General features: G+C 34.7%; 2 protein-coding genes across 2 annotated transcripts; both read right to left on the bottom strand.

The window, feature by feature from the left end:
* Positions 1–1,768: 1,768 nt before the first annotated feature.
* htr3a (5-hydroxytryptamine (serotonin) receptor 3A) lies at positions 1,769–12,343 on the bottom strand. Its single transcript, XM_067375726.1, has 9 exons — positions 12,277–12,343; positions 11,808–11,971; positions 11,648–11,692; positions 9,483–9,592; positions 9,195–9,364; positions 8,735–8,895; positions 6,269–6,479; positions 4,710–4,940; positions 1,769–2,475 (listed from the first exon to the last, which is right to left on the bottom strand). The coding sequence occupies exons 1-9, from the start codon at positions 12,341–12,343 to the stop codon at positions 2,186–2,188; spliced, it is 1,449 nt and encodes a 482-aa protein (XP_067231827.1). The 3' UTR covers positions 1,769–2,185.
* A 2,593-nt stretch (positions 12,344–14,936) lies between these two features.
* htr3b (5-hydroxytryptamine (serotonin) receptor 3B) lies at positions 14,937–21,411 on the bottom strand. The gene is made up of 9 exons (XM_067375405.1): positions 21,375–21,411; positions 20,953–21,119; positions 20,686–20,730; positions 20,151–20,260; positions 19,863–20,032; positions 19,488–19,645; positions 17,202–17,412; positions 16,895–17,104; positions 14,937–15,202 (listed from the first exon to the last, which is right to left on the bottom strand). Exons 1-9 carry the CDS (start codon positions 21,409–21,411, stop codon positions 14,937–14,939), a joined length of 1,374 nt encoding a protein of 457 aa, XP_067231506.1.
* Positions 21,412–22,399: the final 988 nt, after the last annotated feature.

Below are 22,399 nucleotides of genomic sequence, written 5' to 3'. Positions count from 1 at the left end.
GGAAAATCCTTAATTTCTTTTCAACTGAAGAAAGAAAGACATGAACATCTTGGATGACATGGGGGTGAGTAAATTATCAGGAAAAAATTTTTTGAATGTGAACTAATCCTTTAAAACAGTAATATTGTGAAATATTATTACAACTTAAAATAACTTTAGAATGCCATTTATTGCTTTGAAAATTACAGTAACGATGCTGAAAATTCAGGTTTTCCATCAATGTCACATGATCCTTTAGAAATCATTCTAATATGCTGATTTGCTGCATTTCTTATTATAATCAATGTTAAGTTGTGCTGCTTAATATTTTTTCTCGGGATTCTTTGGTAAATTTATTTGAAATAGAATAAATGTCTAAAACATCACTTTTGATTCATTTAAAGCGATTGTTCACCCAAAAATGAAAATTATTCCATGTTTTACTCACCCTCAAGCCATCCTAGGTATGGCCATCTTCTTTCAGATGAAAACAATCAGAGATATATTTAAAAATATCCTTAGTCCTCCAAGCTTTATATAAATATAGTATTAAATAAGTATCCTTATTTAAAACTTTATAAAGTTAAATAACGTGCTTCCGGCGTGATAGCAAAGTCCCTTTAAGTCATTTCACTATTTCACTTGGCGGCCATCTTTAAAAAGCCTCTCGGGCATCCGGGGCATCATGCAATCTCTTTGAATGGGGAAACATCAAATTCTCCAAAACCTTTTCGCCAACCTTACGATTAAATTTCATATTTGAAATCACCAATGAAATCTAACAACAACCGGCTCATAAAATTAGACTCTAAACGCTCGAATCATGACAAAAAAAAACTATTTTTCAGGCTGGATCAAGCTAATGCGCATACGCAGACCTAAATGCGCGTCTCTTCGGAGGCGCGCGTCTGACTGTTTAACGGCCGCTGAAGTGACGCGATGACTTTACCAGTCGGCGATTGGCTCTTATTTAGAAGGCGGGACTTATTCCGCCATATTGCGCGTTACACTTTCTCCCATTCAAAACTATACGAGTGAACTATTATTCTGGAGTCTTTGGTGATAGCCATACGCATTCGAAATACGTCCAAAAAGCGCTAACTTCTGCGACGTAGTACACGATGAGTTGACGTACTATGTTATACGTCATGCCATAGTGTAGTACGTCAACTCATCGTGTACTACGTCGCGGAAGTTAGCGCTTTTTGGACATATGTCGAATGCGTATGGCTATCACGCCGGAAGCACGTTATTTTACTTTATCAAGTTTTAAATAAGGATACTTGTCTTACACAAATGCATCGTTTCGATTCAGAAGGCCTTTATTAACCCCCTGGAGTCATATGGATTAATTTTTCACGGATGCATACATTTTTTTTGTCTTCAGAATTTGGGGAATCATTCACAACCATTATAAAAGCTTGGAGGACTAAGGATATTTGTAAATGTATCTCTGATTGTGTTCATCTGAAAGAAGATAGTCATATACACCTAGGATGGCTTGAGGGTGAGTAAATCATGGAATAATCTTCATTTTTGGTTGAACTATCCCTTTAATGCATCTGTGTTGAATAAAAGTATTCATTTGATTTTAAAACAAATCTGACCCCAAACTTTGAATGGTAGTGTATGTTTGACCTCAGTGTGATTAATCTAATGCAGAAAGATATTTTTCTTAGTTTTGAAATACTAAAAAAAGACAAAACACCGCTAAAAGTTTTGATATACTGTTCAACAGTGAGTTATTTATGCATTTCATATATGTTTTAAAGCTTTGCTGCTTCTTTCTTTGGCTTCTTTTGGAACTATTTCTCCACTGGTGGAGGAAAAAAATAACCAAATTAGCTTCCCATAATGTATCTAAAATGTGAGTTGTTCACTTCTTTATGTTTTACTGTTGTATGAAAGGAATATCATACTTTTTGAACAATTGTTCTGTTGTACTGAATATAAGCAGATATAACAATCATACATGTAATTTGTATGCTTTTTTTCAGAGAGCAGTTTGAAGAGCTTTCATCTGGTAAGAACAACAGTCTACAATAATAACTCTTGGTTTGAAAGCACATTTCTCCTCTATGGTGCTCAAGTTATTCTCTTGTGAGATAACAATCACATCACCAGCACTTAAACTATGTCAAACACTGCATTTACTTTAAGCAGTGAGACAGAATTGGCGCCTTCCCTCTGTGATACACATCTGCGGTCAGACGTTTTGCCAGACGGACCACAGTGTGCCTAAAGTAATGCTGTAGGCCAACACGGTAAGCAGGTAGACGCGAAACAGCAGGACGTCCAACACGTACCCCACCTGGAGCCACTCCTTAGCAATCTCCCTGCTCTCGTCCTTCTTCTCCATGAACTGACGGATGGTGGTGATCTCACGTAGGATGCCTTCCATGACGGGAGGCCCGGCGTCCCGTGTGGACAGCCCCAAGCCCAGGTTTCTCCCGGAGTCTCTGGATCCCTCGCAGCTGTGATGGTTGCAGTGAACCGCTTAAAAAAATCAGAGGTGAGTTTCAGGGCTTGTTTAATCTGCAAAAACAGACCACCTAGAGCAGTGGATCTCAAGCTTTTTGACTTCAAGTCCCACCCATAGTCCACAACAATATTTGAACCCAATCTCCCCACATTCTCAATTTCTACGCAATAAAATACTTTAGAGCTTGGCATAAGATGTATAGTAATTAGAAAAAATAACCAGATACTAAGAAATATCTTGATCTTTAGTTGTTTCAGCTTATTGTAATGCTTGTTTTGTACTATTTTAAATAATTTTAAGTAAACCTGAGGCCCCTTTGCAAGTTTGTTGAACACCCCTAGTGGGCCCCGGCGTCATGAGAAATTGTGTCCCCCCCCCCCCCCCCCCGGGTCTCCTTTAGGACCCAAGTGGTAATGCCTGATCAAAAGTTGTTAATGCAATGTCTTGACTAATTATAACCTATTTAACTATATTGTATGATGTTTATTACATTAAGTGCACAAACAACATGTTTGAAATATAAATATGAACGCCTGTGTTTTGCATAATAAAACAAACTGGAAACAAAACCATGTCTAAAAATGTTTTTTTTTTATTTTTTTTTTTTTATTATAAGGATAAGGACTGTTGCAACACACTATGTTCTGTAAAAGTAATTTAATATTAATTTTACACAATAATAGCAATGTGGTATAGTATATAATAATACTATAATACATTTGTAATAAATTAATTGTCGTGCTAAGTACACACAAACATCATTAATTTGAAACATTAAAATTTTGTTGGATCACTGTGTTTCCCCTGTCTGTTGCCATCTGTTGGAGCTTGTTTTTGCCGATTGGACATGATGAATCAGAATTAGAATGTCTAAAAAGTGATGTGGTGTAATCAGGTGACTGCTTCTGTAGGTGCAATGTGGCCTTAACAGAACATCCTATAGGGATGAATATTTTTTTGAATAATTTCTGTATACACTTGAAACAATTGTGAAAATACTGGTCTGGCCTGTTCATTTAGTGCAGGAGTTCCCAAACTTTTTTGTCCGCTGAATCCCTTAGACATAAAATATTTACCTGAAGTATGCCCTGGGATTTTAGGTAAATATTTTCATAATTTAATGACACATTCACATGTTTATGGTTCCCTAATGTTGGTTAATGATCACATGAAAAAAAATAAAATATTTAATCATTTTTTAGTAAGTGTTTTATTTTGATTATTTTTAAAATTATTTATATATAGGGCTGAATGGCTTATTATTATTATTATTATTATTATTATTATTATTATTATTATATTGTTTTAAAAATTAAGATAAATATATATTGTTGTACATTACAATAATAAATTATAAAAATTTTACTGTTGTAAATTAAATTGTAAGTTGTCCTTTATAATTAAAAAAATATATAATACTTATTTTATTATACACTGCAAGTTACAATGCTAATATTTATGTCTAAAATTCTTCACTTTCAAACAGTCACATCCATAAGATTTTATTTTGGTGGAATACTGGTGAATACTGTAAATTTCTGTCTACAGAAATTTTAATTATGCAAGTGTGTAAATAAGGTGCAAATTGCATTTCCAAAATGGAGTTAATGAGAAGTGACACTGTAAGCTGTCGCTTCACACTGAAACTCGCAGTGCAATTATTTAATTAAATCAATACTTTTGATTTTGATAATCACACGAGGCTATATCGCAATTTCAGTTTCATTTTGATTAACTGTGCAGCCACATTTATTTATTTTACATTAAATTTAATTATTAACTTTTTTATCAACTCATGAACTCTTTGCACAGTGTTGCTAATTTTGTCACTTTTTAGACTCCTTTAGCGACTTTTTTCGAAAAACCAGCTAGCGACAAATCTAGAAACTTTTTGGACTGCTGGTTAACCTTTAGTCAGTCATTATCTCAGTTTTTCTGCTGTCTGACAGAAAATGTATAAATAAGAATAGCTTTCTTTGACATTCGGCTCTATATTATATAAAAATACAGTATGTGAGCATGGATTAGAATATAAAAACTGATGTAAAGTGCCGATAGTTGCTGAATTAAGTAATCTAGGGACATTTAGCTACTTTTTGAGCAGGCTTTAGCTACTTTCCATTGAAAAAGTTATCAACACTGCCCTGCAGTTACCTCACGAACCCTATTTGGTAAACCCTTATTTAGTGAGTGGAAACAGTTGCTAAGGTAGGACTGGTCAGGAGGGGCTTAGCGAAGGGTCAGTTACCTGTGTTCATGTTGTTCTCTTTGTAGAGCGGCAGGTCAGATCCCTGCGAGAGGAGCGAGCAGACCTTCTTGTTGCGAATGCAGAGCAGGACTGTGGCCTTCTCCAGCACCAGGTGTTTGACCCACTGCGGCACACGAGACTGAAGATCCTGCTTGTGCACCAGCCTCACGATCAAAACAGACTCGGTAAGACTGATGACCAGCAGCGCCATGCATACCACAAAGTACACACCTACACTCAAACACACACACACAACAGACACTTACATGTAAAGTTCATACTATTAATAGGCAGAAACACAGCATGTATCATATCCTGGCAGTGTTCAACGTGCCATTATTTGTGATGAAAGACTATGAATTAATAATGTACTTATTATACACTACTATTCAAAAGTTTGGGGTTGTTAAGATTTTTTTTATGTTTTTGAAAGAAGTCTCTTATGCATTTATTTGAACAAACATACAGTCAGAAGGGTAAAATTGTGAAATATTTCTTGAATGTTAAACGGCTAGTTCACCCAAAAAAATATTGTCATTTATTGCACCTTCATGCTATTCCACACCCGTAAGACCTTTGTTAATCTTCGGAACACAAATTAAGATATTTTAGTTGAAATCTGATGGCTCAGTGAGGCCTCCATAGCCAGCAATGTAATTTCCTCTCTCAAGATCCATAAAGGTACTAAAAACATATTTAAATCAGTTCATGTGAGTACAGTGGTTCAATATTAATATTATAAAGCGACGAGAATATTTTTGGTGCGCCAAAAAAACAAAATAACGACTTATTTAGAAGATATTCTCGTCGCTTTATAATATTAATATTGAACTACTGTATTCAGATGAACTGATTTAAATATGTTTTTAGTACCTTTATGGATCTTGAGAGAGGAAATGTCATTGCTTCCTATGCAGGCCTCACGGAGCCATAGGATTTCAACTTAATTTGTGTTCCGAAGATTAACGAAGGACTTACGGGTGTAGAACGGCATGAGGGTGAGTAATTAATGACATTATTTTCATTTTTGGGTGAACTAACCCTTTAAGTATATCACTTGAGCTGCATGAACTCCTCAAGTTTGTGTACAACCTAATGATAGATAGAAGTGAATGGTGACCATGTATACAATATATAGTCACATGATCAATTTCACAAATTGTATGCCCTCTGTGGGCTGTGATGTGTTTGAAAGCACTAGTTTTGCAGTTGCATTTGAACTTGAAACCTCTGTAGTGTTGTAGGCAGCTCTCCATATCTCTCAAATTAATCTGTGTATTTCCGCACAAGCTGCAATTCCATACTGAAAATCAATGGACTTCGGATTGACTGCAGTTGAAACACTCAAGAAATCTGCACAGGAGCAATATCACAAGACCGGCCAGCTGAGTGAGAACTGTACTGTATCATACCACAAAAAAAATTTAACTAAGGACTTAAAATAAGGTCTAGATGCAGTAGACTTAATTCAAGACGTCACCTCTCACACATAATTAAGCAATGAGTGATCTTTTTGAAATGCATCAGGTCAGGTCTATGAAACAGAAAGACCTCATTACCAATGAGAGGGGTCCCTATGGCAGTGGCTGGCAGAGTGTCTGAGACGATGATGAGAAAGACAGAATAGCCCAAGAGCAGAGTGATCTTGAAGGATACTCTCTCTCCGCTGTCTGGGGGCAGGTAGAATCCAACAATGTCCATCACCATCAGGAATACACTGGGCAAAAGAAGGTTGACTGTGTAGAACAGAGGTCTGCGTCGGATCACAACCTGGTGATTAAAGAAAGAGACATCTTTCCTTGTGGCAATAATGTGTTCATCTTTCTCACATTGTTTTTCATTCACTTTGGCACTAACTACTTTTCAAAAGAAATGTGACCTGACATTTGGAGCATGTGCATTTAGTGGTGCACAAGTATTCAAAAGTTTGGGGTTGTTAGATTTTTTTAAATGTTTTTGAAAGAAGTCTTTTAATCTCACCAAGGCTGTATTTTTTTTATCAAGAATACAGGCAAAACTGTATTATTGTGAAATAGTATTACAATTTAAAAAAAAATTAAATTATTATTATTTTATAATAATAATATTTTAAAATGTAATTTATTCATGTGATGGAAAAACTGAATGATCCTTCAGAAATTGTTCTAATAGGCTGATTTTGTGGCCAAGAAACATTTCTTATCATCATCAATGTTGAAAACATTAATATTTTTGTGGAAAGATTGAGACACTTTTATTCAGGATTCTTTGATCAATAGAAAGTTCAATAGAAATAGAACTGTATTGTAACATTATAAATGCATTTAGTTTTGATGCATTCTTGCAGAGTTATTATTATAGTATTAATATCTTACAAAACTTACTGACCCCAGACTTTTGAACAATACATTTACACCAATTTAAAGATCAGGGAGTGTTGGGCAATACTTTTTTCAAATAACTAGTAAAGTAATGCATTACTTTTAAATTTACAATAAAATATCTGCGTTACTTTTTCAAACAAGTAATGCAAGTTACTTTGTTTTTTTATTTATAGACTGACGCCTTGTCTCCATGTTGAGAGAAATTGAAAGTGAGGCGTTGTGTGCGCTGTGTATTCCCCAAAATGAATGAAAACGGTGAAATGCAAACTCAGAATATTACGTAAACCTGCAATATTTAAACAAGTTAAATAACACAAATATACTTTATGTAATTAATCTCATTTTATTAACCAAAGTCATTGCTGCTGACCTTTGATGGTCCAATTCAACCACAAGTATGAGTGTTGAACTTTGTTCTTCTGCATCCTATTCTTCTGCAATCCAAAATGACAGCACATCTAAAGGGTTGTTTGAGCTGCGCCCTCTACTGTACAGGCTTGAATTTGCATTTCATTTCAGTTGTGAAAGGACCTTTATATTTGCCAAATACAACTTCTTTTGTTATCAAAAACAAACAAGCAAGCCCTGTCCAGGTGAGAAAAGGTAACGCAAAAGTAATGTAATGCATTATTTTCCATAAAAAGAAAGTAACACAATATTGTTATTAAATGTCCCGAAGAAAAGCGAAGCCAAACCAAGTCTGAAAAGTGTAGCCAAAGCATTTTGATTGCCCCCTGGTGGCTGGCTGCAGTATAGGTTTTAAACCCCGCCCTCTCCATGTAATTGAATAGGACGCGAGCCACTAAAAACTAAAAAAAAATCCAATTTATTTTCAAACATATTTATTTTCCAAAGATGATTTCTGTCATTTTAGGTAGTTCTCAACACACAGACACACAGTTAAAATGTTCGTTTTCCCAATAGGCTTGGTTTTAGTAAGCAGAGGCGTGTTGTCCATTTTGTTTTGTTTTTTACAGTCTGTAATTGTAACGCATTACTTTTAAATGTAATTTTAAAATGTAAATGTTTTTTTGTGCAAATGTTGCTATATTTATATGCTGATACGTATTCATCTATAGCTCATTTTTTAATTGGTTAAACTAATGGTATTAAAGCTCACTCTGTTACAACACGCTCTGCTCTCCTCTAAACAATAACACAAAGAATGCAGTTTTGTTTAATGCAGTCAATAGGACTTCTGTCTGTCCTGACCTTTTATGTATCTCTGCAAAAACCTAAAAAGTTTAAAATGACTTCAATCATTACTAGAGAGTCAAGCTTTACACTTTAGAGTACTGTTCCAAATAATTAGTAATTCCTTCTGAAGGATTTGAGTTATCATGATCTTCACTTTTTTTAATTAATTATACATTATGCATTGTTCACATTAATTATGAACCTGTGTATAGTACTTCTAAGTAGTTCTCTGGGAGATATGAAAAAAATTGTTTCTGATTAGCTAAAAGTGAACTACCTCATTTAACTGAGCGCAGTTACTTATTAGTTAGTCAGAGTTTCTTGTTAGTTAATATGACTTTATAGAATTTTAATATTGCCTTACTCTTTTGTTCCTGTGTAGTTATTCATTAATGATGGAAAAGTGTTACCCATTTTTCAAATGCTAATGTGTACCGTGGCTTAATTTGGTGTTATGTTACTCACATGAAACTTCATTTCAGCATAGTAATCATCATTATCTATGCTGAAATCTTTGTATGTGGAGAGGACGTGAAGCAGCTCCCATTCTCCCTGGTTCATGAACACACTCTTGTCGTTCATTACTTCCTCTGGGGTTCTCATTAGAGTGATGTTGATGTCTTTAGCTTTGGGATGAGATAAGGTTAAAGGTCAGTTCATTCGGCTTTTAGGAAAAGGCACGTTGTTGTTGTTTTTTTTATTGTGCTTGAATTACTTCTGCAAAACTACATTTCCAGAGTATTCTTATTTCTAATATAAATATGGTGTTTTGGGGAAAAAATCATTTGAATGATTGATGATCAGATCTTTCAAAATCCCTTTAGTCTTGGATTCTGTGTGTACAAGGTATATTTTGTCAGTGTTGAGTCTGAATTATTATCTCTCGAGCTTTCCCATATGATTGTACTGAAACATGTTTACTTACTTGTGTGCAGCCAGCTCTGGAACGTCAGGCTACATTTTTGGACATCATAAGGAAAGTTGTAGATGTTGAGGGAGCAGGCAGTCACCACCTGGATTGGCTTATAGTTGCGAACAAGCCCGTTATGACCTACATAGACGTAAGGAATGTCAGGAGACTTTCCTACATCCACACTGCAGAGAACAAAGAGAGTGATTATAAAGGACTGCTGTGAAGAGCAGACTGAAATAGTTCAGTTGTGTCATTGTGTCATTAACGTCTCAATTATCTCATTATGTCAGGTTTACTCACAATTCATTGATGAGAATATCTGGAACCCAGATGTTGGCAGTGGGAATGGAAATCTGTTTCACTTCATCAAATTCTTCAGGATCCCACGCAAGGAATTCATCTGTCCATTGCTTTTGAAGTGAGAGAAATGTCAAGTACAAAAAATATACACTGTAAGAGAAAATATCAAGTCTCATAATCAGTATTAGGGGCGACGCATTATAAGTAACGTGAGTTACGTAATCGGATTACTTTTAAGTAACTAGTAAAGTAACACATTACTGTTAAATTTACAACAAAATATCTAAGTTACTTAAAATAAGTAACATGCTCTATGTAAACATGAAAGGTATTGTAGTTCTAGACTAAATGTGAACATACATTTACTCATCTGAAATATTATCCAAACCTGCAATAATTAAATATGTTAAATAACATAAATATACAGTGGCATGAAAAAGTATGTGAACCCTTTGCAGAATCTGTGAAAATGAAAATTATTTTAATAAAATAAGAGGGATAATAAAAAATGCATGTTATTTTTTTAGTACTGTCCTGAGTAAGATATTTTACATAAAAGATGTTTGCATTTAGTTCACAAGACAAAACAATAGCTGAATTTATTAAAATAACCACATTCATAAGTATGTGAACCATTGATTCTCAATACTGTGTGTGGTTCCCTGATGATCCACGACTGTTTTTATGTTATGTGATGGTTGTTCATGAGTCTCTTGTTTGTCCTGAGCAGTTAAACTGAGCTCTGTTCTTCAGAAAATTCCTCCAGCTCCTGCAGATTCAACAGTTTTCAAGCATTTTTGCATATTTGAACTCTTTCCAGCTGTGGCTGTATGAATATGAGATTCATCTTTTCACACTGAGGACAACTAAGGGACTCAAACACAACTATTAAAAAAGGTTCAAACATTCACTGATGCTCGATGGAGGGGGAAACACGATGCATTAAGAGTCGGGGTGTGAAAACGTTTGAACAGGATGAAGATGTCACAATTTTTCTTATTTTGTTTAAATATCATTGTTTTTCATTTAGTACCCTTCGGAAGCAACAGAAGATACTTGCATGTTTCCTGGCAGAAAAATTAAGTACAATTTACCTTGATATTTGAATTCAAAAGTTTTCACCCCTCGGCTCTTAATGCATCGTGTTTCCTTCTGGAGCATCAGTGAATGTTTGAACCTTTTTTAATAGTTGTGTTTGAGTCCCTCAATTGTCCTCAGTGTGAAAAGATGAATCTCAAAATCATACAGCCACTGCTGGAAAGGGTTCAAATATGCAAAAATGCTTGAAAACTGATGAATCTGCAGGAGCTGGAGGAATTTTCTGAAGAACAGAGATCAGTTTAACTGCTCTGGACAAACAAGAGACTCATGAACAACCATCACAAAACATAAAAACAGTCATGGATCATCAGGTAACCACACACAGTATTGAGAATCAATGGTTCATATTATTTTAATAAATTCAGCTATTGTTTTGTCTTGTGAACTAAATGCAAACATCTTTTATGTAAAATATCTTAGTCAGGACAGTACTAAACAAAAAATAACATGCATTTTTTATTATCCCTCTTATTTTATTAAAATATTTATCATTTTCACAGATTCTGCAAGGGGTTCACATACTTTTTCATGCCACTGTACTTTATTAACCAATGTCTTTGCTGTTAACCTTTGATGATCCAATTCAACCATGCGAATAAGCAAAAATGACCATTAAATATAACGGAAAAGTAACAATTAATTACTTTCCATTAAAAGTAACCAAGTCATGCAAGTTACTTTTTAGGGAGTAATGCATAAAAGTAACTTTCTCCCAACATTGCTCATAATCCTCAATTAGGTACAACATAAGTTACTGTTCTTGTTTAATTTGGAAACACAAAATAAGCCTAATTTCAGGAATCGGACTACTCTTGTCACGCTGTAAGGTTGTTGTTTTTTTTATGAAAAGAATCATTCAATCATTCATTAAGGAAGCAAACAACACTGTTTGCTTATTATGTTAACAATTCACTAACAAGGAAAAAATCATTTGTTTTTGTGAGTCAACACTGGTTTTTCGTACATTGTTGATACACAAAATAAAAAACTGCTTGTATAAGTCAGAATCGCACTACACTGATTGTGTTGTATGTTTTTGAGACATTATAAAATCATTATCACACCTGTCTGTACCACACATATGTTGTCAAGACCTGGTTCTTCTCATCCTGTGTGGCACAAAAATTCATACAAAAGGATGAATGCAAAACAACAACTTCAAAACAACTAATAAATAATTAGTTTAGCCTACATATTTAATAGACAAGTGAGAATTCTACTCACCACATTGAGAATCGCATAAACCATTAGGTCAATGGCTACCGTCGTTGACTGTCTCCAGTCACGAACTGGTCGAACTCCTTTCTTATATCCGGCACTTAAAAACTCATTTAATCTCACCAGAGTGGCGTTGGCGAAACGCCCAGTGTTATTGCCCAGCTTCTTCACTACACCCAGATAACAGAATAGTCACACATCACTTTTAATTTATTCACCTTTAACTTCAGCATTCAAAAGTTTAAAGACATACACACGCAAAATCATACTGATTAATTATAATAGTATAATAATATATTATAATATATTTTGAAACACTATATATAATAATAGTGTTTCAAAACTTGCTGAACTGCCCACAAAGACAGCATTTTGATGCATCAGAAAGCAGCTAACTAGATTTTGAAATGGTTTTAAAGAGGTTTTAAGGCTCAAGCGCGTTCGTATAACCAGTCAAAAATTTAAGAAGTTATACCTGAGCAAGTCACCACCGCCCCATACATGTAAACGCAGAGAGCTGTCCAGAGTGCTGAACATTTCATTGTGCCGAGCTGTTTGGCGTTGCCCTGGGTTCTTCTCGCAGGCTTCTAGCCTGGTGCTGCTTCTTTCCAGTGATGCTTCCTGAGCTCCATTAGTTATCTCTGAGCTTTCCAGAAGCGCTTGGGCTGTCATTACAGCACTTAGTCCACCCTCCCTTCTCTGCATAATCATCTCACAGTTAAGGCAGATCAAAAGCACTTCAGCTTGTCCCAAGAGTCATATCGGAGAGAATTAACTATATAAGCATGCCGAGCATAGTGTCTTGAACTGAAAAAAAATAACAGATACTATTTCTTATACATGTATACTATTTCTTAACTGTATTAATATTATACAGTTGGTATAGTTATAAATAACTATTTAGTCACAATTATTTTGTGAGCACCATCTTTGATTAGGCCTCACCTTAAGAATAGAGCATTGAGGCTGTAGTGTATTTACATGTTAAACATTTTAAATATAACAGATTAAATAGCATAAACAATCCCAAATGTTTTCTAAATTAATAATTCTAGTGTTTTTTCCCCTAACACTAACTCAACAGCGGAGGGCGTATATGAATTACAGCTACCTTTGACATTTCATGGCTCATATTTCACCACCAAGTTCAAGTCAATTTCCATGAGCACTTAGACTACTGCATTAAACTGTTATCTAATACTTCACCCAGCCATGATGAGACTTAATTAGCCCGGCAATAGGCAGGTGATTAGATTTACGTCAGGAAAATATTATCAGAATTTTGATGAGGAATTGAATTATGTGTTTTTTGGGGTTTTTTTCTGACTGGACAGGCAGCTCAGAGAAGCTCTGCAATGAAAATGTACTGTAGTGATAGTGACGTGAAGGTGATTGTGGTTTATTTTTCAGTAAGGAAACTGGAGCTTGATTATGTGATAATGTTACAGTACAGGGAGGGGTTCTTCACTCTCATGTTATGTGTGATATTTCAAAGAATGCTCTTTAATCTCTATTTTTAGGATGTACTGCTACCTGCACTCTAAAAAATGCTGAGTTAAAAACAACCCAAGTTGGGTTAAAAATGGACAAACCCAGCGATTGGGTTGTTTTGACCCAGCTGTTGGGTTGAATCTTTAACCCAACCTTCTGGGTAGTTTTATTTAACTCAACTGATGTTTAAAAATCACTTTATTGATCACTTAAAATGAACCCAAAATAGGTGGGAAAATAACATTTATTAATAGGTTTAATTAATAATAGTTAAATAATAAACATTTATTAAATTGCTTATTAATAAATGTTCATCTTTTGATTATTATTGTTGCCTCTAGTAATTATATGTCTGATTTTTAATTTCAACATATTTTGTGCTCATTTTAAGCCAGCCATATAGTCATTTTTAAACAATAGTTGAGTTAGATAAAACTACCCAGCACAATGGGCAAACATTTAACCCAACCGCTGGGTTTGTCCATATTTAACCCAATTTGGGTTGTTTTTAACCCAGCATTTTTTAGAGTGTGATCTGGCCCTTAAAAATTACATTTGTTTATATAAGCCTATGTCGTCAAATGTATTCAAATATTATTTGAATTTAATACAAATCATTTAAAATTACAAGAGGATTTCGATTACTTCTTTAAACAGTTTTCCACTGTATTTTCATTAGTAGGATTTTTTTGGATCATTCAGGACATAAATGGTGAAAATGTCTGAAATTATATTTAGGTTTAAAATTGTCTGAAAATGTCTTGTGTTTTTACACAAATAATATATATATATATATATATTATATATATATTATATATATTATATATATATATATATATATATATATATATATATATATATATATATATATATATATATATATATATATATATAAAATTTGTGTAAAAACTATATATATATATTTATATAATTTATTTGTTTTTACACAAATTTTATATATTTTATAAAAACAATAAAATTATTTATTTGGAGTTTTAGCAGAACGACAATACAAATTATTTACGCACTATTTATTTTTGCAAGCATGTTTGTTTTGCAACAGTAAAAAACCTTAGCAAAGCAGTTATAGTAAAATGTGTTACATTACGTAATCAAACCATCTTAAGATCGTACATTTCAGCTTTAATTTTTTGAATCTCCATTTAAACATATTCCATTCAAAACTATAGATATCATTAACATAAAAAGTATTATCATAAATAATGTTTATGAGTGTAGATTTATGTCAGAGAAATGTGCTAAAATCAAAAGAAAACATTTAGAAGCATGGAAGAGAAAGACAATATACAAATACAAATTAGCACAATTTGTTTTCCTTTATTCCATTCAATACAAATACATACAACATAAAGAATACTTGCTTGCAGCTAGTCATTATGATTTTTACATCTGAAAGAAAGTTCACATGATTTACAATAATCTCCTTAGGAAACTGGTCTCATTTTTGTCACATTTGAATTAATGTTAACAGTAGGCATAAACTGCAATTAATTATTTGATACTTTAACTAAAACTACAGTTGTGGAATCTATCACTTTGTTTTAACTTTCTCCAACCGCTCCGCCTCTGTTTTTGTCTTTCTCTTTTTGTCACACCTTCCCCCCCACCACCTCATTCAGACTTTCAGGCAGAGCTCCAGGTACCCCAGAGCAGCAGTAGAGTCATAACATAGATGAACAGAAGTACCAGGTACATGCAGAAGAGAAGCCTGTCCACTTTCAGGCACAGTTCCACCCAGTAGGACTGTGAACTGCCCTCACTGTCCTCCTCCTGAAGGTACAGTCTGAGAGACACCACCTCCTGCAGGATTTTCTCCAGTGGAGAGTTACTGTTTGAGACATCTGTCAGGGAGAATAGGTCTGGCTCTGGAGACAGATCAGACTCGTAGCCTGAATCAAAGAGAACACAAATATTAAATGGGTCCTTGATTATGATTTCACTTTTTTAACTTTAGTTAGTGTGTAATGTTGCTGTTTGAGCATAAACAACATCTGCAAAGTCACGAAGCTCAAGGCTATGTTGGGCTGCTTTAGAGAAGAGGAAGAGTTGTTGTAGTAGAGTGTTGTTGCCATACCGTCATTTTTACGCTGGACTGCCTCACAAACGAGGGACAATTCAAGGCTGGATTTGCACAAAAGATTAACATGACGGCACATGCTAGTGGATGATTTGAATCAACTCCACAGCAACTACTTAAATTTATCCACTAACCACTCAGAAATGTCCAGTTGCATTGTAAAAGTTGTAACTTCTTCCTGAGTCTCTCCATCAGTGTCGACTCCGGTTTGAACAACGTAAGGCTGCTGAACACTGTTACTGACAATTGTCACTTTGGCTGCGTGAGATTCTCCAGCTTTGTTGCTGTTGAGCACCTGAAGCGTGAACTGTTAAAGCTCCACCCTCTTCTGGAAAGGGGGCTGGGAGCAGCAGCTCATTTGCATTTAAAGGGACACGCACAAAAATGGCGTGTTTTTGCTCACACCCAAATAGGGGCAAATTTGACAAGCTATAATAAATGATCTGTGGGGTATTTTGAGCTGATGTTTACAGCCTCATTCTGGGGACACCAGAGACTTATATTACATCTTGTGAAAAGGGGCATAATAGGTTCCCTTTTAAGCCATTTAGAAGCATGTGATATAGTATATGACTGTTTGTTATAGGTACAATAAATTAAATATAATTTAATAAGGTATAGGTATATTATCATAAAGCTTCAAAAAGGGCAACAAGATGAACATTGCAACAATATTACAGTGATATTGATAGTCCTCTGAGGTCTATCTTGCTTCAACAGAAAAAAAGAGTGTGTGAATTTGCAATGTCAATACTTTTGCATGAAAGTAGCACTGAGCGGTCTAATATACAGCATTGCTATGGACAATGATTTGAGTTTGGACCTTTTTTGCATTTCCGAGGTTCTCAGAAGCAGACGTCATCATAGTTAAGTAAACTTCTATGGTGGTGAATGGAAGATATAATTATAATTTTTATATAAACATAGAATTTTTGTATGTTCATTTGCTCCAATAGCAAAATAAAAAATCTGTGATAGAGTTTCTACGACTTTCCAAAAGAGGGAAAAATATAGAGAGATTATTTATGTTGGTCAGAAGAGAGAGATGTCAAATTTGTCATCACTCCTTCAGATGCTGTGTTAGAAATGTGTTTACTGGCATAAACCTGTTTAAGTGTCAATTCCCAATGCACAAAATCATACATTTTTTCTTGTTTGCATAACCTAATGTTATTATATGTTCTGTAAGCTTGAGTGCTTTGCAGCAATAATAATACAGTTTAATGATAATATGAAATTAACAATACTTTACAGTTGTTGTTTTTCATCTAGATGATGTTAATTTATGAATAAACTTTTGGTTGTTAGTTCATAATATATTAATCATTTTTTATTTCAGTGTTTTGAAATGTATTAGTATATTCAGTATTACTTTAATGTTAACAATACAGTATTAGTACTGTTAACATTAACAAATGAATGCTGTGAAAAATAAATGAATAACTAATGTTAACGTATAGAACCTGTAAACAACATGCTAAATGGATAATATTCTCTCTCCTACCCCCAGACTGGTCCATATCATCCAGTGTCTTCATCGAAGTGAAAGCGCTCTCGATGAAGCTCTGGTCCATTGAGCCATATTTGTCTAGCAAGCAAGCAGACATGGACATCTCCTTGACTTCGTTCTCACTGTAATGCAAAAGCTTCACTACAAAAATGGACAATGACAAACTAAGCACCAGCAGCGCCATGCAAACAGCAAAGAAGACCCCTGTGGCAAAAAGAGCAGACATTCTTGTCAGTAAGGTTAGGTTGCTGTTGTTAATGGGGGAACATTGTAATTAGGAAGAGCTCTGGTTGTACTCTACCAATGAGGGGTGTTTTAATGGCTGTGGCAGGGATTTCATCCATCAGATTGACTCTGATTACAGTGAAGCCCAGGAGAATGCTGGTCTTGAAAGTGATGCGAGTTCCACTGTTTGGAGGCAGATAGAAACTGGTGACATCCACCACCATGAAGAAGATGCTCGGGATGAGCAGACTTACCACGTACAGCAGGGGGCGCCTGCGGATCAGCACCTTCAGAGAGAAACAGAGTGGCTGGGACTGAACGCTCTCTGGGTGATATTTATTTCATCACTTGCTATCAGAAAAATGTGCTCTCGAAGCAGTCTAAAATGGCTGTGTCTGAAGGGGAATTACATAACAAGCTTAAGCCTTCTCCCCATTTCCTGGATTTGCTAAATCGGTCCAATTTCTCATTCTAGAAGTGAAATTGTTTTCCCACACCTCAGCTCCCCCTGAGAACTCAACCTCACTGCCATTGAGCTATTTCCTCTCGCTGCCCCTCATCTGGATCAGGACCATCCATTTCACTTTCCTTATTTAAGTTTGCTTAAGCTTTCACAGTACAACAAAGAGCAATTTCATACTGACTTAAACATGTTCCCCACCCATTTGGCCAATGAGTAAAAACACAAATATGGATCTCTAAATGGCTTTCGGCAATGAGCCGCAGAGCAAAGGTAATCAAAGAACACCGCCGTTTCCATGGTGTGCGCATCTTAGTGGAACAGGGTGGATTGCCCATGAGCTTTGAGCTATTGGCCCATTCCTCCCACTGAACACGATGCTCATTGATCAAATGCCAGAAAGACAGTCTCATTATCATCATCCTTGCTGTGTGTTGTCTGCTGCTAAGCCTCATCTATTAGTATTATAGCATTAGTGTGACTCCACTTACAGCCATGCAAAGGTTGGAGAAAGGTTGTGACACGTCAGACTGCTGTCAATACTCTAGCGTGTCTGGCAGACTGTTATGTGCCTAATCTCTCCGTCAGCCTCCAAAATTAACATCTGTCAAACACCAGTCAAATTTGGCAGTGATGAGTAAATAAAAATGTATATTGAAATTAAAACATTTAGATTGAAATTAAAAATTTAATTTAAATTTAAAAACAATATTTTATATATATATATATATATATATATATATATATATATATATATATATATATATATATATATATATATATATATATATATATATATATATATATATATATATAATTTGTTTTTTTGTCCATTGTGCTGGAAGTAGTGAAGGAACTTTTCTTTTTTGACGTGCATCTTAGTTAAACGATTGTTGTAAAAGAAAAAAATGCCAGGCAGAGACTTAGTGTTTATCCATGGTTGTTGACTGAATGTGAACTTGCAGTCGACCGTAATAAAGGGCCAGGATTTAAGCAGACAAAATGATTGGAGATGTCTAATAATAATAAATACAAAACTACAAATACTACACTTAATTTTACCCACATGCATTCAGTACACTTATGTACATACAGATCTCAACTGCTTGGTTACTTATATCGTTCCAAAAAGTAAACTCTATTATCGGACAGCAACATATTTAAAGGGTTAGTTCACCCAAAAATGACATTTCTGTCAATATTTACTCTCTCTCATGTCGTTCCAAACCCGTAAAACTAAACAACCCGTAAGACCAAAACATCTTCAGAACACACAATCAAAACGTTCTGACGTAGAACCTGGAAGCACTGAACGTAAATAGCGTATGACAATGACAGGGAAGAGATGAATTTGTTGAATAAAGCTATTATTTTTTTGTTTTTGCACACAAAAAGAATTCTTGTCATCACATTTCATAACATTAAGGTTGAACCACTTATGGTGTTGAACGGCATGAGGGTGAGTAATTAATCACTGAAATGTCATTTTTGGATGAACTAACCCTTTAAATTTGGATATATATATATATATATATATAGTGCGTACATACAGTACACTCATGTAAAACACACACACACACATATATATATCTCCTGGCTGTGTGATTTAAATTTTATACTAATTTTATTAAATTAATCTACAGTATCCGCATAGTCGCACTCATGTAAAGCAAAATACACTATATAGCAAATCTCAACTGCTGGATTGTTTATATCATTGCAGAATGTTAACTTTATTATTGTCCAGCTCTAATCTAAATGCTTTGAGATATTAATATATCACAAACATTAACATTTTCTGATTTTCTGCTGTTTTGAAACAATGTTGTAATTGAAATTGAAAAATTGAAATCTAAAGCTGCCATTGAATGTCATTTTTACTTATTTAATATTAATCCTCACATTAAACTGAATCTGCGCGTAGTCTCTTCCCTCTAGATTCAATGTCCAGTAGCGAGACGGGACAGACAGCAGCTCCCATTCCCCATCATTCATGAACTCTCTTGTGTCATTGGCGATTTCCTCAGCAGGCCTCCACAGAGCTAAATCCACTTCACTCACTGTCGGAGAAACACATCAGGAACTTATTGTGTTATTGCAGAATTAAGTGTTTATGTTGGCAGGTTCGTGAGAAGCTTATTTAAAGTGGCACCTTTTAAAAGATTCTAACCAGGGCTGATCAAAAACACTCAGTAATCACAACAACTCTCATTATACGGAGACCAGCTTGTTTGCAAAGGAGTGAAAGCACAAGCTGTGTATGAGTGAGTCATTTACCTGAGTGGAGCCAGCTGCGAAAGGTCAGAGTGCAGTTCTGCTTGTCAAAGGGAAAGGCATAAATCTCCAGGTGACAGGCTGAGACCACCTGGATGGGTTTGTAGTTTTTTACTGTTCCTGAGCAGTTGACATAAACATATGGGATGACTGGGGATTTGCCAACATCGACGCTGGGGAGGGAGAGGAAGACATATGATGCAATGAGAGTATAACTCGACAAAATTCATTTCCAGAAAACAAAAGGAGCTTGTGATGTGGCCAGGAGAGATACATCTATCATGTACATACAATTCACTTATAATGACATCAGGCACCCAGATGGCATCCGAGGACAGCGATATTTCAGTGATTCCATCAAACTCTTCAGGATCCCAAACAAGAAACTCATCGTTCCATATCTGAAACATTAGAGTAATGTGGTTTACTGCTACCACCTACTGTAGCAGGTCCCAAGAGAAAGATTCAAATCTCTCAAACGTTCATATTTCATGCATTTGAAAATCTGATTATTGTGTATGTGTTTATACTGTCTCAGAAAGATAAAATTAAATGTCTTTTATGAAACCTTGTCATTCATTGCATTCTTTTTATAAAAATGACTGTTAGTATGACACCCAGATTTTGTGAAACATATATTAATATATGTTGATAATATTTAGAAGTAAAGTAAACGTTCAGGTTAAAGTCAGATGGCTGGATTTCAAGAGGTTACAGTGCTTAAAAAACATTTTTTTCTAAAAAGCTACCGTAATCAGTCCACATCAGACTAATCCAAATAGTATTTTATGAACCACTAATTAGACAAATTATAATTGATACTAACTTGGCGATACCAAATGCTGGTGGTAACTTTCTGAGTCTGTCCATCCTGTGAAAAGACAGGTGCAAAATTACTTTATTATATTGACATGGAAAGCAAACAGATTTTAACACCTGTGCAGTACATTTATTTAGTCAACATCTTCTAACAGTGAACAGTCCTATGCATTACATATAATAAAAAGCTTAACATGAAAGATGTATTTACAATAGTGATCATACGATGAGCAAATAATACACTTAATCTCTCTAAAGGTTATAATGTACTTACCACATCCAGTACAGATTGGATTATAAGGTCAATGTAAATGGTAGTTGGTTTGGTCCAGTTCTGGACAGGCCGAACTCCACAGTTGTATTTGCGAAGAAGTAACCTGGTAAGTTGGTTGAGAGCAGATCTTTTTGGTTTCTCTGGGACAACCTCAGCCTGTGGAATAACTGTACAGAAATGTTACTCAGTGCAGATCTTGGTTATGGTAATTATCAGTATGGTTTGGCAGCATACAGAATTCAAATACATTCATCCCATAAAATTCACAGTAAGTGAAAAGTTCACTGAAAGGTTAGATGGCTTTTTAAAGTCTTAAAAGGTTTCTAGTTGTGTTGCATCCTTTGAATATTAAATGTTAATGCAATCAAGTATAACTGAACAATTGTATACTTAATACAGTAAAAACAAGAAGCAGCACTTACCTGTCAGCAACAAAGATAGCAAGAGGACAGGACTCATCCTGGCAATTCAATTCCAGGATCTTCAGAAGAAGAAAAATGCAAAGTATTCAAATCACTTTCCACAGCTTTTGTCCCAGCTTTTAAAATTTTACCCTATTTCAAAGTGCCTTTTATTCCAGCAGAATGCCATGGAGCATCAGAATGGTCGCTGTACACATGACTGCAACAAATGCACAGCAGCAACTTGCTCACCACTCTAGCAAATTGATTTTCCATTATGATGGTAAGAAGATCTGGGTTTAGTGAATAGGATGTGTACTCTGACTGCTCAATTCATGGACCCTTCTACTATACTAGAGCATAATGGGTCATTCAACATACATAATCATAATTATCTAATCATCTATGTCATTGAAATCATCTAAAAATAATTTCATGATATTGTAATTCTGTTCTTCTGAATGTGTGCACATTTTAGCTAAATCATAATGTTTTATGTACTTTGGTAATGACATTCTTTATCATGTAGTCTTTAACAGTAATCAAATACACAGTAAATCGTGTGATATAGTGTAGCAAATAACATGATGCAAATTTTAAGCAAGTTTTTCTTATGTTTTCAACGGGTGTTCTAAAAGTCATCACTAAATTAGTGCCACATATAGACTATTCTGTCAAACAGCAGCAAGCTAGACTAGATTTCTAGTTTAAAGAGCATTTTTTCTTGCTTTTTATATTATTAGTTAGGCTATTGGTCCTAATTTTTTTATTTATTTTTTTTATTTCAGAGTAGGGACAACAGCAATTAGGATGTGTGTTGAAAATTTATCACCGTAGCTATACAAGTCATTTTGAAATTGTTAGATATTTTGAGTAACATTTAGCTATACTTATTGAAAATATCAGATATGATGTAGGTTTAAAAAACATGGAAGAAGCATAGGTGGCCAACAAAAACTATATTATAATTTATATTATTGTTAGTTTTGCTTACTTACCCTAACTAAAGTAACAATATTTTCCGCCAAAAAATATTTAACTATTTA

Source organism: Chanodichthys erythropterus, chromosome 22 (assembly GCF_024489055.1).
Source record: "Chanodichthys erythropterus isolate Z2021 chromosome 22, ASM2448905v1, whole genome shotgun sequence".
NCBI lineage: Eukaryota > Metazoa > Chordata > Actinopteri > Cypriniformes > Xenocyprididae > Chanodichthys > Chanodichthys erythropterus.
The sequence above is the reverse complement of the archived record's forward strand: the minus strand, read 5'-3'. Positions and strand labels throughout refer to the sequence as shown.